This window comes from Saccostrea cucullata, unplaced genomic scaffold (assembly GCF_032062105.1).
Source record: "Saccostrea cucullata isolate Sc308-1 unplaced genomic scaffold, CSIRO_AGI_Scuc_v1 ctg2672, whole genome shotgun sequence".
Lineage (NCBI taxonomy): Eukaryota > Metazoa > Mollusca > Bivalvia > Ostreida > Ostreidae > Saccostrea > Saccostrea cuccullata.
In genome coordinates this window covers 34701-53736 of record NW_026938264.1, presented here as the reverse complement: position 1 = coordinate 53736, position 19036 = coordinate 34701, and the positions used below count along the sequence as shown (strand labels likewise).

The 19036-nt window shown below is 36.1% G+C and overlaps 2 protein-coding genes across 2 annotated transcripts; both read right to left on the bottom strand.

The window, feature by feature from the left end:
- Positions 1–5049: 5049 nt before the first annotated feature.
- Positions 5050–6034, bottom strand: LOC134249862 (lachesin-like). Its single transcript, XM_062732227.1, has one exon. It carries the CDS (start codon positions 5788–5790, stop codon positions 5083–5085), a length of 708 nt encoding a protein of 235 aa, XP_062588211.1. The 5' UTR covers positions 5791–6034; the 3' UTR covers positions 5050–5082.
- Positions 6035–7895: 1861 nt separating this feature from the next.
- LOC134249858 (protein amalgam-like) lies at positions 7896–10242 on the bottom strand. Its single transcript, XM_062732223.1, has one exon. The coding sequence runs from the start codon at positions 9854–9856 to the stop codon at positions 8813–8815; it is 1044 nt and encodes a 347-aa protein (XP_062588207.1). The 5' UTR covers positions 9857–10242; the 3' UTR covers positions 7896–8812.
- Between the last annotated feature and the right edge of the window lie 8794 nt (positions 10243–19036).

Sequence of the window (19036 nt, the reverse complement as noted above, 5' to 3'; positions counted from 1 at the left end):
TACTAGTATATAGTGAAAATACATTAATCCTTTGAAAATCTTTTCCTTTGCTCCAGGGTATTATGCAAATGATCTAAGTATATATATTTATGATGAAAAAAGGTGCATCTAGCAAAATGGTTAATTTCATGCCCCTGGGTCAGGGGTATGGGGGGGGGTACATAGTCTAAAAATAAATTAATGTTTTGAAATCTGCTCTTTGGTATTAATCAACCATTTAAGATGAAATAAAATTTATAATTTTAAAAGAGGCATTCTTGCTCATCATAACTATGTATTTAGTTTATTTAATACCCAGGATCGGAGAAGATTTTCAAAGAATTAATGCATTTTCACTATATAATCAAAAGAGCCCCGCCCTAACACCAGAACCCTTGACCCTGGGTCCATAAATTTCACAATTTTGGAAGAGACTCTTGCTCATCACAACTATGTACTTAGTTTATTTAATATCCAGGAGCAAAGAAGATTTTCAAAGAAATAATGCATTTTCACTATATTATCTACATAGCCCCGACCTATCACTAGAACCCCTGACCCTGGGGCCATGAATTTCACAATTCCGGTAGAGGACTCAACGCTCATTACATTCATAGCAACAGTTTGACTGCTTGATGTCCAGGATTAAAGAAGGAGATTTTTAAATACTTAATTAATTTTAGTGGTTTTGCAGGCACGTAGCATTGGGGGGGGGGGGGCTGTCCCCCTTCTTTTTTCCCCAACCTTACTTATACTACAGGAAATGTTCAGTGAAAGGCTGGTTGGCCCCGCACTATTAGTGATGTAATATATACTATAATAATTGGTACTGAAAGTAGTTGGCCTTGAAAAAAGTTGGCCTTTACCCCAATTGGAAATATGTAAAGATTTCCAAAGTGATATAATCCAATATAATCCAATTCGTATTTCGTACTCCCTCACAATTATATAATAACTAAAGTCCTAGCGTACGTATAAACATCAGAAATGCTTACATCATAGTCAAACGGTCTGCTAAACAATAAAGCATCAAAATCATGGAAATGAGCTAAAACTACCAAATTGACATAGTCCAATTCCATAACGTCCGACCTGTCCGACAGCAACTTCTGAAATAAATTTATTAGCTCACCTGAGCTGAAAGCTCAAGTGAGCTTTTCTGATCACATTTTGTCCAGCGTCCGTCTGTCTGTAAACTTCTCACATTTTCATCTTCTCAAGAACCACTGGGCCAATTTCAACCAAACTTGCCACAAAGTATCCTTAGGTGAAGGGGATTCATGTTTGTTCAAATGAAGGGCCACGCCCTCTTCCAAGGGTAGATAATTATGAATTAGTGAAAAAATAATGGCATTTTTAAAAAATCTTCTTCTCAAGAACCACTGGGCCAGGAAAGATGAAACTCATGTGGAATCATCCTCAGGTAGTGTAGATTCAAGTTTGTTCAAATCATGACCCCTGCGGGTAGGGCGGGGCCACAATGGCCGACCAAAGTTTTACATAGAATTACATAGGAAAATTCTTTAAAAATCTTCTTCTCAAGAATAACAAAGCCATGATTGATCATATTTATATGGAAGCATCCTCAGGTAGTGTAGATTCAATTTTGTTCAAATCATGACCCCCGCGGGTAGGGCGGGGCCACAATGGCTGACCAGTTTTACATAGACATATATAGAAAAATTCTTTAAAAATCTTCTTCTCAAGAATAACAATGCCATGATTGATCATATTTATATGGAAGCATCCTCAGGTAGTGTAGATTCAAATTTGTTCAAATCATGACCCCGCGGGTAGGGCGGGGCCACAATGGCTGACCAGTTTTACATTAGACATATATAGGAAAATTCTTTAAAAACCTTCTTCTCAAGAATAACAAAGCCATGATTGATCATATTTATATGGAAGCATCCTCAGGTAGTGTAGATTCAAGTTTGTTCAAATCATGACCCCCGGGGGTAGGGCGGGGCCACAATGGCTGACCAGTTTTACATTAGACATATATAGGAAAATTCTTTAAAAACCTTCTTCTCAAGAATAACAAAGCCATGATTGATCATATTTATATGGAAGCATCCTCAGGTAGTGTAGATTCAAGTTTGTTCAAATCATGACCCCCGGGGGTAGGGCGGGGCCACAATGGCCGACCAAAGTTTTACATAGAATTACATAGGAAAATTCTTTAAAAATCTTCTTCTCAAGAATAACAGAGCCATGATTGATCATATCTATATGGAAGCATCCTCAGGTAGTGTAAATTCAAATTTGTTCAAATCCTGACCCCCGCGGGTAGGGCGGGGCCACAATGACTGACCAGTATATATAGACATATATTGGAAAATTCTTTAAAAATCTTCTTCTCAAGAATAACAATGCCATGATTGATCATATTTATATGGAAGCATACTCAGGTAGTGTAGATTCAAATTTGTTCAAATCATGACCCCGCGGGTAGGGCGGGGCCACAATGGCTGACCAGTTTTACATTAGACATATATAGGAAAATTCTTTAAAAATCTTCTCAAGAATAACAAAGCCATGATTGATCAAATTTATATGAAAGGATCCTCAGGTAGTGTAGATTCAAATTTGTTCAAATCATGACCCCCGGGGGTAGGGCGGGGCCACAATGGCCGACCAAAGTTTTACATAGAATTACATAGGAAAATTCTTTAAAAATCTTCTTCTCAAGAATAACAGAGCCATGATTGATCATATGATTGATCATATTTATATTGAAGCATCCTCAGGTAGTGTAGATTTAAGTTTGTTCAAATCATGACCCCTGGGGGTAGGGCGGGGCAACAATGGGAAAATTCTTTAAAAATCTTCTTCTCAAGAATAACAAAGCCATGCTTAGTCATATTTATATTGAATCATCCTCAGGTAGTGTAGATTCAATTTTGTTCAAATCATGACCCTCGGGGGTTAAGTGGGGCCAAATGGCCGACCAAAGTTTTACATAGAAATACATAGGAAAATTCTTTAAAAATTTTCTTCTCAAGAATAACAAAGCCATGACTGGTCATATTTATTTGGAATCATCCTCAGGTAGTGTAGATTCAAGTTTGTGCAAATCATTCCATCTCTCTCTTTAAGGAATGGTTGGGACTACTTTTTGGTTTAAACTTTTCAGTAATAAACTATTTTCTGCTTTTATGCTAGCCACAGTGCTCAGGTGAGCGATGTGGCCCATGGGCCTCTTGTTTTAACTCCTGCCACACACACGTCATCAGATATGTGACAAGTTGCTTACATCATCGATGATCTACGCGCCCTCGATTTCCACGCCCCATGAAACTGTATATTCAACACTACGAGACATCTATGATGTAAACTTTACTCAGCATGACGGTGTGTTAAGTTGTGTTAAAGCGACGGTGTGTTGTGTAAACTTGCGTTAGCGTGGCGTCGTGTTGTGTGACAGCGAGTTGTGTTAAGAACTTTACACAAGACGCTGTCACACAACTCGCTAACACAACTTTGTACTTTACATCGTGACGGCGTGTTGTATGTTAACGCGACGGCGTGTTTTTATGAACGCGCTGTTGAGCTTTTGCAAATGGCCCTATCTGGACACCATAAAGATTTAACGAATTTAAGGAAACATTTGGCTGATCTGTTGTGTGCTAACTTACATGTAACTGTTGTCATGTTAAAAGTCTTAAATGAACATATATACTGTACTTAAAACGATTCCAACACTTAAAAATAATTTAAATGATAAAAAAAAACCCACAGTAGATATATCTCTCTGTGATTTAAAGGGGATTTCTTTTTAATGTCATCAAAAAAAAAAATGAATCCTAAATTGTTGATAAGCCTGGTAATTCTCAATTAAAGACACATTAAATCTACAGTTCATCAACAATCTGGCAAAAACACGGAATCAGTTCAACGGGAGTTTGATAAAATGCGCATGGCGGACACTGTCAAGGTCAAGCTTGAACAAAGCGAAATAACGCAGATTTTGAAGTTATTTGTGAAATCGTACGAAAAATAGAGCTTTTTGATAAAAATTTTAATATCAGCAAAGAATGTGCATCTCCTGTTTTGTTGCATGTGCTATTATACGAATTTTGAAGATGTAATACCTCACAAATGAATGTTTAATTCAATACATATTTTAAAATCCATAACATTCTAATAATAGAGATCAAGTATTAATTGATAAGAATAAATTATATAACAAATTATTTTTAAATTAACTACATATTTTTAATCAACATTTCATGGGGTTCCAATTATAGGAATTCGAAGCAAGTGAAATAAATTAACATTTTAAAAATTTATTATCAAAAGAGATTTAGTTTCAAAGATTTCAAATTCAGGATTTAAATAAAATATTTAATGACATGTATATATTGACATGGTATAAATGTTGGGTCTTAGATATCTGAATCATATACATGGATTTGTGCTACAAATTAGCATCGAAAGAATCAAGAAATACCTATGTAATCTATATAACGAGATATACTTAATGCAATGTCACAAATGGCCCATTGATCACAACGCTCCCTAGAGTAACCATGGCTTCTCTAACCTCTAAAATATATTTTCAATTATTATCCCCCATCGATATTCCGCTAGGAGATACATTTGTATGACCAAACTTTAATATACTTGCACTTTAATCACAATCGTACTAATTATAGTCCTTGTGTTCTTGTTAAGAGGTTTTATTAGATACTTTTCTATACACATGTATTATGATTCAAAATGTGCCCCCGCACTTCCCTTGGAGGTCTATGATTTGAATAAACCTAATGCTGGAAGCTCCGTCCTAGCTATTCCTGATCATCTGTCCCCGTGGTTAAAAAATGTTGTTTTTTTTTTCTTTTACAACCAAACACCTAGAAAGGGGGTGATCCCCATTTAAAGAAATATTTTCTCCCATTACTCAAAAATACTTTGTGCTAAATTTGGTTTACATTGGCTTAGTGTGAGAAGTAAAAAACGAAGTCTAAAGACAACAGAGATTTTTTGATAAGGAAAGCTTACTTTAACGTCAGCTCAGATGAGCTAAAATGTGAAATAAACTCTGAACTGATATCTGATGACTTTTGTCAGTAAAACTTGCAAAGAAATAATCAAGTAAAGTTAAAACTTAAGAAATAATGTTAAAATAGCGAGGTAGAACAAGATACTTTCAGAACAAAGCTGTGTGCTTCCATCTTTGCCAGTCCCAGCGGACGGTTTATTGGATGATGAACCAATCTCTTGTAGTGTGACACTGCCGACAGCTCTACCGTGCTCATTCTCTGCCTCACAGCTGTACTTTCCAAATGACCGTGCTTCCACTTGTTTAATATCCAGACTCATCATTGTTGTGGTCAAGTTAAGCTCAATATACTGGGGATCATGATTCCAGTCCTTTTTCACGACCTCACCACGTTTAGTCCAGTTGTATCGTCCGTTGGGGAACCGTACAACGATGCATTCTAACCTAACACTCTTACCCTTCTCTGAAATTAACTCGGGGTTGTAAACAGTAATTGTAGGTGCGTGCTCCACGCCAACTTGTAAATTTATTGTACCATTTGGTTCGATTCCATTAAACGCTGTACACCTATACACGCCTGCTTCTTCTCTTCTGATATTAGGTATTTCTAATTGTGGTCCCATATCGAGCCTCATTTCTTGGGTGCATTGTATAAGATGCCATATATATTTAGGAGGTGGGAACCCCTTGGCCTGACAAGTTAGGGTAACATTTTCCCCCTCCTGAACCTTGTGGTCTCCATCTGATTCCGACGGTAAGATTCGCGGTGAATATATCACCTCTAACGTATACGCTTTAATAACCATCTCTCCGACTCGACACTCGTAGGATCCTCCGTCTCCAAGTTTAACGTTTCCAATGACGAGATTCCAGCTCTTGGAATAGGGACGTTCCAGAGTAATTCTTGTTACTTGTGTGTTTTTATGGTTGCCAAAATACAAAATGTCGCCGCCTTTGCCACTCCAGATTACCGTCTCTTCTTCCAATTCCCCTACGAACACATGAACTTTGCCGTGTCTCCTGGTCTCACCTGCTGCAATACAGGCGTGTTGTCAGCCTCCCCATTTATACTCACTATGACACACACCAAGCAGAGAATGATTCTTCTTTGTAACATCTCCAATTTTAGAGCAGAATATAATCACTGATGCAAGAAGTACACGACCAAATACAATTTTAACAAGTATATACTGACAAAACGTCAGAAGTACTCAAGCTCTAGAGAGTCAATTAGGAAGTGTCATTAATATCCTGAAATGGTATAAGAGGAGGGCTACTGAGTTCAATTTTCTGTTAAATAAACTACATGTGCATGAAAACAAAATTCATATATTGAATTTAATTAGAAGAAACATAATTAATCGTTCTACTTTTTAAGATGAATTTACGTGACACACTTTTAGGAATATTTTATAGAGCATATATAAAGTAACGTTGCCGTTTCTTAATTTAATGAAATAATTTTTTTTAATGTAGACATTTAGTATACTTCAAACTATATACGTTTTTGTATTTTTGCTTAATGACGTACATCACATTCAATATATACATCAATCTAAATAGCTTGCTTCAAGTCTGTAGAAAAGTTTTTCTCCAAAAACTCCACGTGACTACGGGTTCATCCATCATTGCAAACCATGGCCAAAATGCACGATCCTCTCCTACTCCGGACCATGGCTTGAGAGGATGGGGTTCACCTAGCTGAGCGGCATGTCCAATACATATTCCGTACGAATCCAGAAGAAATTATTATAATATAGGTTCCGTTACCAAAGCTTAAGATAATACGAGAATTTAACATTGATTTTGCCCTATTATTTTACTGTCACTCAAAGTACACATCATTTGAAGGCCCGTGATAAGCAATTTCAGTTGGGGGGTACAGCCATACATTTTCTGGCCATGCAAAGTAGAATTTGTTAACGATGGGGTAAGCTGCGTTACCTTTCAGAGTCTGCAGTGGACTCGTCCAAGGATGCTTTGTCGGCGACTGTAAAAAGTTACCTGAGATTCCTACGCAAAGGAAAGCGCGAAATCTCTGTATGAAACTGTTGCGGCTGCGGAGCTTCACTCACTGTTCATTCGCCATATAATAGAATCCGATATTTAACACTTAATATCTTTGAATATACAGACGTTTTCAAGATAAGCCTCATTTTTGTTTCTAGAAATATATTTATCTACAAAAATAATATATTTTTGTGTTTTTAAACCGAGTAAATCGATGACCTAGCATCGTTTTAGATAACTCAAGCCCCTCTAGGGCTTGAGTAAAAATATTTTTAATCGGAGAGGGCTACATTATTGCAGCTAATTTTTACTCAGCGCGACGCTGTGGTGTGTAAAGTTGTTTTAGCGCGATGGCGTGTTGTGTAAACTTGCCTTAGCGTAACAGCGTGTTGTGTGACATGCAGCGTGAAGTCGTATTACCGCGTCGCGCTAACACAACTTGACACAACACGCTGTCACACAATTGCAACTTTGCACTTTACATCGTGACGGCGTGTTGTGTGTTAACGCGACGGGGCGTTTTAAGGAACGCGCTGTTGAGCTTTTGCAAATGGCCCTCTCCGGACACCATAAAGATGTACATAGACAACAAATTGACTGATTATTGTGTACTAAATTAACATTAATACTTAAAACGATTCCAATATTTAAAAAATAATTTTAATGGTAAAACACGTAGATATCTCTCTGTGATTTAGATTTTATTTTCCTTTTCATGTCATAAAAATGAATCCTGGATTGTTGATAAGCCTGGTAATTCTTAATTAAAGACAGAGAAACGCACACTATAAATCTACAGTTCAGCAGCAATCTGGCAGATATACGAAATCAGTTCAACGGGAGTCTGATAAAATGCGCATGCCGGACACAGTCAGTTTCACACCTTGTGAACAAAGCGAAATAAACGCAGATATTGAGTTTATTTGTGAAATCATAACAACAAGAATACATGTATAAAGCTTTCTTATAAAAACATTAATATTAGCAAAGAACTTAGATCTCCTGTTTTATTGCATGTGCTAAACGAAGAACATAGAAGCATGTACACAGAATTGCAAAAGAATATTTGAAAAAATATAAGTACGAATTTTAAACATGTTACACCACGCAAATGAATGTTTAATTCAATACATATTTGAAAATTTATAACGTTCTTATGATAGGAATCAAGTATTACTTAATATTAATAAATACTTACATTCAAATAATAAAAATTTATAACAAATTATTATTAAAATTTTCATGAGGTTCTAATTATAAGAAGCAAGTAAAAATAAATTTACACACACCACAAAATTAATTATTGAAAGAGATTTAATTTCAAATTCAGGCTTTTTTAAATGAATTATTCAGTTGCCATGGTGTAAATGAAACTTTAGTCGAAATCTTCCTTTGGGTCTTCGATGTGAAATTGTATAGTTTTATGGACTTTGAGATTGAATACTGTTCGTTATCTCCATATCCTTCTTCATACATTAGATTTATGCTACATATAAGCATAGGAAGAATCAAGAAATACCTAATGTAGTATATAAAACATGATATGCTACATGCAATGTCACAAATGGTCCATTGACCACAACGCTCATTCGAGTAACCATGGCTTATCTGTTTTAGGTCTTATAAGACATTTTTCTATATATTTTGATTTCATTATATGCCCCCCACCACCCTGGAGGTCTTTGATTTGAACATTTAAACCTAAAGCTGGAAGCTCTGACCTAGCTATGCTTTATCGTCTGTCCTTGTGGTAAACGATGAGCTTAAAATGTAAAATAAACCTTGAACAGACATCTTGCGACTTTTTGTCTGTAAAACTTACAAAGAAATAATAAAGAAAAGTTGAAACAAAAGAAACAATGCTAAAATAGGAAGTTTGAACAAGATACTTTCAGAACAAAGCTGTGTGCTCCCATCTATGCCTGTCCCAGCGGACGGTTTATTGGACGATGAACCAATCTCTTTTAGTGTAATACTGCCGACAGCTCTACCAAGCTCATTCTCTGCCTCACAGCTGTACTCTCCAAATGACCGTGCTTCTACTTGTTTAATATCCAGACTCATAACTGTTGTGGTCAAGTTAAGCTCAATATACTGGGGATCATGATTCCAATCCTTTTTCACGACCTCACCACTTTTGGTCCAGTTGTATCGTCCGTTGGGGAACCGTACAACGATGCATTCTAATTTAACACTCTTACCCTTCTCTGAAATTAACTCGGGGTTGTAAACAGTAATTGTAGGTGTGTGCTCCACGCCAACTTGTAAATTTATTGTACCATTTGGTTCGATTCCATTAAACGCTGTACACCTATACACGCCTGCTTCTTCTCTTCTGATATTAGGTATTTCTAATTGTGGTCCCATATCGAGCCTCATTTCTTGGGTGCCTTGTATAAGATGCCATATATATTTAGGAGGTGGAAACCCCTTGGCCTGACATGTTAAGATAACATTTTCCCCCTCCTGAACCTTGTGGTCTCCATCTGATTCCGACGGTAAGATTCGCGGTGAATATATCACCTCTAACGTATACGCTTTAATAACCACCTGTCCGACTTTGCACGTGTATGATCCTCCGTCTCCAAGTTTAACGTTTCCAATGACGAGATTCCAGCTTTTGGAATAGGGACGTTCCAGAGTAATTCTTGTTTCTTGTGTAGTTTTATGGTCGCCAAAATACAAAATGTCGCCGCCTTTGCCACTCCAGATTACCGCCTCTTCTCCCAGTTCCCCTACAGAACACATTAACTTTGCCGTGTCTCCTGGTCTCACCTGCTGCAATATAGGCGTGTTGTCAGTCTCCCCATTTATACTCACTATGACACACACCAAGCAGAGTAGGATTCTTCTTTGTAACATCTTCAATTTTAGAGCAGAATATAATCACTGATGCAAGAAGTACACGACCAAATACAATTTAAAACATTCCTTCTGTACACGTTTCACTGCAAGCACTCCGAACTGTAGTCATTCCTAAATTGCCAGAGCACGGAATTATCAGTTGTCTCACAGGCATTTTCCCTTTCTCTCAAATGCTTTAGTTGTTTTGGGTATGTGATGAATTTTCACTTTTAATAACGAAATATTTGGAAATAACGAACTGTATTCAAGCTAAGTATTTAATAAAATCGACACAAGAAAACAACCATGAAAAAAGTTTAGCATATATATATTGCAATTTTACTGAATAAAGTTCTTCGATGCATGCCTGCATTATACGTGATGATAACATGTATAACTGAAATTGACATTTACCATACTGCACTTGTTACTGCTCACTCGGCTGTTATCGTTTGGAGCAATGTATGTATATCGTACACAAGCTGACAGATACGCCAATGATGCCAGGGTGAAAAATAGTGGCTTGTGTTTTTCGCAATAATAGAATTTCTGTATACATCCAAGCAAGTAACAGATATCTGGTCAATTTATCAGGCAAGCGTTTTAAAACAAATGTGATCGCAATTTGAAATTCCTTTGTACTTTTATAACATGTAATCGGTGTTCGGAGTGGTGTGTTTTATTGTAAAGCAAATGCGTTTTGATGTTATTTTTAATCCAGGTACGATTTAATTGTAACACACTAAGTGTAAATCACCTTTTAATCACGAGAAATTAATTTACTTAAACGTACTTATTTTATTTTTCTGCGCAAAAATATTCTCGCGTTCATTTTTGCTAGCATTGTTGGCCTGAATTCGTCAAAATGTTATGTTGCATACCTCGCAAAAATACGATATCGCGAAAAATGTGGTTATTTTTAGTATTTGCTGGTTGTTGGAACTAAAAATTCCAAAAATGTTATTTACAAATACATATTACAGTGTCCCTTGCGCGCATAAATTCTGCGAAGTCAACATTTTTGAATGTCAAGCAATTGACTGTTGCTACGCCGGGGGCGTGGCTTCATTATTCAGAGGGTAATAGTGTTTATTAACAAATGTTTCTCGACGAATCGGATTCAACCAATTTACATGAAAGTATTATATTACTTGATATCGCGATTACTTTACTTAGTGGAACTCTTTCGCGGTGGAGATAGAAAACGTACTTTGGATGAGGGCAAAGTGCTATCGTTCTTCGGATACATTGCAAGATCGATCATTGTGGAATTGTTAAGGACAGCTAAAAAGGTAATCCTAATGAAATGTTTTGCTAAACATTCTCTGAATCAGCCTAATAAAACTTTGAAACGAGCTGGTCCTCGTATGTTACATTTTTAACGATACTTTTCACGAAGCATACTCTTCTCATTAAATTCTCGTTGAAAATCGTTACTTTTGAAAGCTGATAAAATTTTTGTAATAGTAAGATCATATGAAGAGAAATCTTCGTCATGAAGAATTTCTCTTCATATGATCCTACTGACTTAGAACAGAACCTCAGCCAATTAAATGAATGGATTAAAAATAAACTCCCACGGCTGTGTCATATATAAGGCTCAGCTTGACCGTTCGTTGTATATATCGAGAACGCAATTAATATCTAACACACGCGGTTTCAGAATGGACTCCCAACCCCTTTAGGTTAGCACGGGATTATATGAAATCATGCATGTAGCAACAGGGGTGGGGAGGGGGGACTGGCCCCGCTACTTTGTTTCCCAACATTACCTTTACTATTAAAAATGTCCATTGAAAGGTTGGTCCCCCCCTCAAAGCCATCTTTTTATCACACTAAAGTGATACCAAGAAAATGTATTTATGTGCCAAAAAAATGGAATTCAAAGGAAGTTGCCCCCCCCCCCTTCCACGAAATAGGATGTTCGAGTTTGGGCAATTTCCTTTTTTTTTTTGCTTGTCAACTTTTACAGGTAAGTAAAAAAAAATTTTTTCTCTGGTTGCCCCCCCCCCCACTTTCAAAAACGATGCTACGTGCCTGGAAATAGCTTGATTTACTGGGTAAATGGTATGGTGAAGATATTAAAGTTACTGAACTAATGAATATCCATGTAACGAAAATCGTAATATGTATACTTTTGAAAAAAAAATGATTGTGTTAAGATGACAAAGCCCTAGACAGCAGGATTGGGTATGACTGTCTAATATCAAATAAAAATTTGATGAAAATTGTAATTAAATCTGTCTTCAAAGACAAGGTTCGTCTCTGATATACATGACGATGTTTGTTTTTTTTCTGTATGTACCGAAATGTGAAAAAAATAATATTCAAAAAGGCGACAAAAGATTACAGTTGGAAAACAAGAGGCCCATGGACCACAGCGCTCACCTGAGCACATCAGCTTGGAAAAAGCACATATCAGATCAGAACTGAAAGTTTTATAAGGTTGGGGAGGGGAGGGGCTTGAATTTTAACCCCCCCCCCCCCCCAGGGGATCATGATTTGGACAAACTTGAAATCTACACTTCCTGAGGATAATTCCATATAAATATTACTAATCATGGCTTTGAAGTACTTGAAAAGAAGATTTTAAAAGGTTTCCCTATATATTCCTATAAGAAAATTTGGTCGACCATTTTGGCCCCACCCTACCCCCAGGGGTCATGATTTGAAAAAACTTGAATCTACACTACCTGAGGATAATTCCACGAGTTTCATCTTTCCTGCCCCTGTGGTTCTTGAGAAGAAGATTTTTTTTAAAATGCCATTAATTTTTCTCTTATTCATAATTATCTCCCCTTGGAAAAGGGCGTGGCCCTTCATTTGAACAAACTTGAATGCCCTATACCTAAGGATACTTTGTAGCAAGTTTGGTTGAAATTGGCCCAGTGGTTCTTGAGAAGAAGATGAAAATGTGAAAAATTAACGACAACGACAGACAACGGACAAATTTTGATCAGAAAATCTCACTTGAGCCTTCAGCTCAGGTGAGCTAAAAAGTGTAGCAAGGCTTAGAAAGTTTAAATATCATTGTAAACAGCACGTGGGTTTTGAATAGTTTCTTTTTGTGTGTTGATTGACAATCTACTGAATCCTTGGCAGTACATTGTACTTTCGGTATGAAACTTACTTAAATCATTCGATTGTCACTACTGTAAACAATAAGTGCGTTCCGAGTTTCACCATTGGAAACTTCTGTTACACTTTTCTACATTAGTAACAAATTGTTAACTTTGGTAACAAATGTTTATTATTGTTGGCTTTTAATCAACTTCAACATTAAGACGTAGGTCACCTATCTGTCCGACAAACAAGACTGTAGGTAGGATGGGTTAATAAGGTCATACAAAAAGTGAAAATAGCGGGCGAATCCGTGTTTGGGGTGTGTGAGGATATGTTTTCTTTTAATTTGAACGTAAATGGTGTGCAAAGAAATTTTATGTTAAAGCAGTCAACAATTACAACTTCATATCTGACTGTAAGTACATTATTTTAAACATTCTCCGCGATCCAAGCTCGTTCAGGGAGGAGAAAGCCAGATGCAACAGAATACAGAAATGTAGTATTCTAAAACAAACAGAATGACTAAAGATTCTTCCATTTTTAGATTATAACTTCGTGAAGGCCCTTCAAAATTATGTAGACGAAAATGAGGAGATGGACGTCGCGGAAGTCTATTACAATATTTATATACGTTGAGTAGTTTACAACGAAGTATTTAACACCTTGCAAGCCTGATCTAACCCAAGGTCAAGATGAACTAGTGGAGGGAAAGATAAGGAAGACGTAGCGAAAATAGTAGTGCATCAAGAAGTGGTGAGATCTCCTCTAGTGTTGCCAATTCCAACGAAGATACTCATGACAACTACATACAAGACAACGATTCAGATGATGACGATCCGGAGACAAAAGGAAGACTTCAAAAGGGGGGCTTTATGAAAGCAAGAAACTTCTGTCAATTTATAATGGAAACATGAAAATGATGCAGGCTATAAGGAACAAGGAAAGAGTATGGGACACAATTTCTGTTTCCTTAATGGGTGGTCATACAATACAATTTTTCATTCGTTTTTTCAGTCGATTTGCTTTCGAGTACAATCGTACCATGGGTCGAAAGCAAAACCTGAAAGTCGATTAAAAATCAATGCCATGTTGTGTGGTGCTGCTGCCTTTTGCAGTTTTATGCCACCACTTATAAATTAATTCAAGTGATATGTACATCAGGTTCAAGTTGGCTTTGAATGGCTAAACCACTCTCGTTTTCTTCAGAATCAGACGGGATATACAAGGCCACAGCAGCTGTCTGGCTTTCTTTTAACACTTTGTAATTGTTCTTTTCTATTGCTTTCTGAACCATTGATCTTGATTTCAGTGGAAGATATCCAGAATCATCACATCGGGGGTTTTGCGTGTTTGATCTGATTGATTGTATGATGTTTAACGTCCTTCTCAGGAATTTTTCACTCATATGGAGACGCCACCACTTGCCGATGGAGAGCTACAAATTTTTTCCTATACTCGGCACTTAGGGCCATTGAGCAAGGAGGGATCTTTTTCATGCCAGCACCTACTGCTACCTTGAGCATTGACTTGCGTATCGAATCGACTAGGAGACGAAAACACTCCATTTGCAGATGATTATGCTTTATTGTTACCATACATGTGATGTTATTTAGATGTCTGACAAAACTGGCGAGGAAGAGATTTTAATACACAAGGGATAGGAATGAAATTTAACGGTTTTCTAGTATAATGAAAGTCATTTACACACCACTCCAACACTGTTCATGGATTTAAGGATTTATTGACAGACTTTCCCTTAATTTCCCGATCATGACAACGAGCACACGATGGCCCGGATGTGACTGGTCGGCAGGGGATGTTCACTCCTTCATGGCATCTGATCCCACCTCTCATGTTTTTAGAGGTCTGTGTTTGCTCTGCTTGTAATGTCTAATGGACTTTTGAGCTTGAATACTGTTCGTTATCTCCATATATTTCATGTTAAGAATCATGTATCATATTTCTGTCTTTTGTTTTTTCAACCTGACCATAAACTGTAGGAAGAATTTTGTTTTGAAAGCATAAAAAACAATGGCGTACCGTCATTAAACGAGCGTATATTCTTTCTTAGGCTTTTGATTAGAGTAGCATTCGTCACACATTGCTTTTTTACTGTTGTTCAGCAAAGTTTAAATGGTTAACATTTCAGCGGTATACATATGAAGTTAAACACAGAATGATGACTTGTCCAGAATCATAGGTATTAAGTTTCAACTTGTTCATGGTACTCCAATCCTCAGCCAGGAAGGATAACTCTTAATTTATAATTCAATTTAAAAAGTCTCCAAATTAAGTTTGAAAATTAAATCTTTTCATGCAACAATTTTCATTTTAAACCTCTATATGTGCTTCATGGTTCTTTGAAGTTCTCTGAAGGTCTAACTTGTTAATAGTCGAAATCTTTACCCCATAAAAGTATTTTAAAATGACATATTTAAAGAAATTGAGTTTCTTTTAATCTAACTATACATGTAGATACCAATGCTTAACATGATATAAAATTAGAAGTGATTAATGGTGTTTTACGATTAATAGGAAAGTCTTTATACACCATATACATTGTAAAATGATCGAAGTCAATAGAAGAAACAAAAAGTACATTGTATGTGTAAACATTGTGCAATTTCTTGAAAAGCCCGGATACCTATGATTTTTATTTCTAAAATGTGTTTGTTGATCAAATTTGAATTGGAAAGTGCATAGTTGGTGGTTTTATTTGCATTTCCTGAAAATTTATTTGTGGTTTACTAATTTTCCCTATATAATATGATTCAAGATGAAGTTTCAAGAATTACTGGGGGTAAAAACACATTACCTTGAGAATTCAGAGACATTTTTTGAGCATTTTCAATTAGTCAATGCCTGATTTTTATACTTACTGCTAAATAAGAATGCATTAATCGATTTCGAAATTTAAGATTTTTTCAGAGGTTAAAGTGACTGTTCCTCAAGGAAACATAATATCATGACAAGAATTTGAAACCAATCTGATTTGTATCAGTTTTACTTAATTTAAATATGTGAAGATGAAACAATGAAAAAAGGAGCCTCAAAGACGAGATTAGTCAGGAAATTATGCCAGGCAGGGGACCATAAATCAGTTTATGTAATAGAGGGACTGATTGGTTTCCAGGTTCAATGACATCCTTATTCTCCACACCACATCATACCAGAACAACTACGAATTATTCTACAGATGCATTAAGCATTCGACACCATACCATTTACTTCCTTATCTAAGTTTCGGATGCATTTTTCCTTTAGGAGGGACTGAGTAAAGGTCTGAAATTTCCAATTATCGTTCCCCACTTTAGGTTCCATGTGACCGACACCATGTAGCTTGTCTACTTTTCAAAATATTAACTTTGGCAATAACTTTCGAATAAGAGGGTTTTAAAGAATTTTGCTGGAGCATTTCATGTCACAAGACTTTTTGGAACTTAATACGTGTTTAACACCCTCCTGACGTGAAATCTGCGTTGATAATTTTCAAACACCTTATTTTGGAAATAACTTTTGAATATTTTTATTACCTATTTTAAGTTCTTTAATTTGGAACATTGACGTTTGACTTCCTTTCTGAAAGGTCCAATTTATAGCTCTTGTACCTGATGAGACCTGGCTTTATTTGTTTTTTTACTATTCAGTTAGTACTAATTTTCGACCTAATGTGTAAGTTTGACTTCTTTCCTGTCGTAACTTGGCATCAGAAAATTATTTTTAGAACTGATTGACAGTCAAGACCGTAATCTTCACCAATTTGACCCCAAAAGTGGGAGGGCAACAATCCCGGAAATCCTTGAAAATGGGATACTTACAAAATTAAAAAGCAAGTTTTAGAAGAGGCAGCTTTTTCCTTCGAATGAAGGGAAACTTCTTAATGTATTATTTTTGAAAAATTTTATAAGCATTTCTTTGGAATGGTCGATATGTCGTTCAGAAATGATTTCGGGGATAATTTTCTCTTGATGTTGTTGAAGGTTAAGATAACGAATAATGATCGGTCTTTAAAAATCGAAAAATTGAAATCTATGAAAAGAGTAAAATCACGAATTATCCCCGGAAATTCAGAGGAAGGGCCAGATGCCTAAGAGGAATAACCATTCCCTTGTGACCGATTAAAACCGTCGGAATCCTTATATATTGATCACTGGTGACGGATAATTCCGTTACCAAAAACGGGAATCTGCAATGCGCATAAAATATGACTCAATCAACTTATCAGTCATTAGACTTCTTAGGGTTAAATATCGATCGAGCTAACGAGTTTTTGTTTAGCATCATATTAGTTATATAAGCTATTAAACATAAGTTTCAGGTGATACCGGAATATTACCTTATAAATAATGAAACTTGACTACATAAAAACTGAATCATCTCGTTTTTATACAATTAAGTTGTTAGTTAATATCCAAATATGAAGCAGAAATGACAGACTCTGTGGTTTTTAATGACTTCACTGGACAGGTATTTATCATGTCTATGGAAGAAACTTTGGTTAATTGATAAAGCGTCGCAAAGATATCTGAATGTTGAATTGAAGGCCACCGCAAGCGTTATCTTTCTTGTCCTATAGAATTTTTTTTTTATTACTAATGTTATTGTGATTTAAATTCAAGACACTTGGTTTAGGTTGACCCATTCAAAGGTTATAGGATGGAACTGGTTTTATAAATAAAATTGGCCGTAAACAGGAAATTGGTATAGTCTGTTTGAATACCGTCTATTTCTTTTGAAAAGATGTCCTCTGAAAAATGTGTCCCCAGACCTTTCTGAAAGACTTTCATAATTTCCAACAGAAAATGGTGGCTAAAGGGGGTGGGGGGGTAAAATAACAATATGCCTTAAAATAATTTACGGTGAAAATTAGAGCACACTTGCGACTGATACGCTGGTAAAAATGCGTAATATCATCTACACTGACAAACCTTTGTTTGCCTTATATGGCTGTTGTTATTAATACGCACAGAGGATCTTACAATGAAGCGCATTGAAGTGGTAAAATTTTCCATTTGGACGAAACGTTCTGAGTCATGTTTTGAACGTCAATTATAATATAACGACACGCCCATTTCTTTAGAAACGAGAAAGGAATATTCGTCGTAATCTTTTAGGACACTACACTTTCCACGACAAGCAACATGAGTTACACTGAAATGAAGATTTTTAAATAAGAATGAACTATGTATAGAGTTCCCGCTTATGTAAAACACATTGCAACGGATTTGTACATAATAATGATTTTAGTTACTATAACACATGTATCAGTCGAACACGTGCTTACTCGGTGTTTATGTAGACCGTCAATTTCATTGGCTATTATATTTATGAAATACCTGTTCTACAGGTTTTCGTTTGAATCATTTGACCGAATTTTCCTTTCTTTAGAACATAACCTACTTATTCAGCCAATCAAATGCTTCCATTTCTCTGATAAATTGATTCTTCATGGTGAAGAAAAAATCTTCTATTTCTGAAATATTTTACGGTGTTTGATTAGTTCACTCGACAATTATATGGGCGTGTTTTTATTGGTTTTGGTTCAGCGCACAAAAAGAAACTATTCAAAACCCACGTGCTGTTTACAATGATATTTAAACTTTCTAGGCCTTGCTACACTTTTTTCCCACTGTAATCTTTTGTCGCCTTTTTGAATATTATTTTTTTCACATTTCGGTACATAAAGAAAATACAACCATCGTCATGTATATCAGAGACGAACCTTGTCTTTGAAGACAGATTTAATTACAATTTTCATCCAATTTATATTTGATATTACACAGCCATACCCAATCCTGCTGACTAGGCCCTTGTCATCTCAGCACAATCATTTTTTTCAAAAATATAGATATTACGATTCTTGTTACTGGGGTATTCATTAGTTCAGACTTCACTTTAATATCTTCACATTACCATTTCCCCAGTAAATCAGGCTATTTCTTATAATTGATAAAGCGTGCTAACATGAATGTTGAATTGAATTTCCCCAGTAAATCAAGCTATTTCTTATAATTCCGTCCTAATATGAATTTTTTTTTATTAAATTCTGAAACTGCGTGTGTTATATTGATTGCGTGCTCAATATGTACAACCTGCGGTCAAGTTGAGCCTTATATATGACAGCCGTGGGAGGAG

Excerpts from the sequence above, each read along its gene's own strand:
- LOC134249862 (XM_062732227.1), bottom strand. The coding sequence starts at position 5,790 with ATGGTTATTAAAGCGTATACGTTAGAGGTGATATATTCACCGCGAATC.
- LOC134249858 (XM_062732223.1), bottom strand. The coding sequence starts at position 9,856 with ATGTTACAAAGAAGAATCCTACTCTGCTTGGTGTGTGTCATAGTGAGT.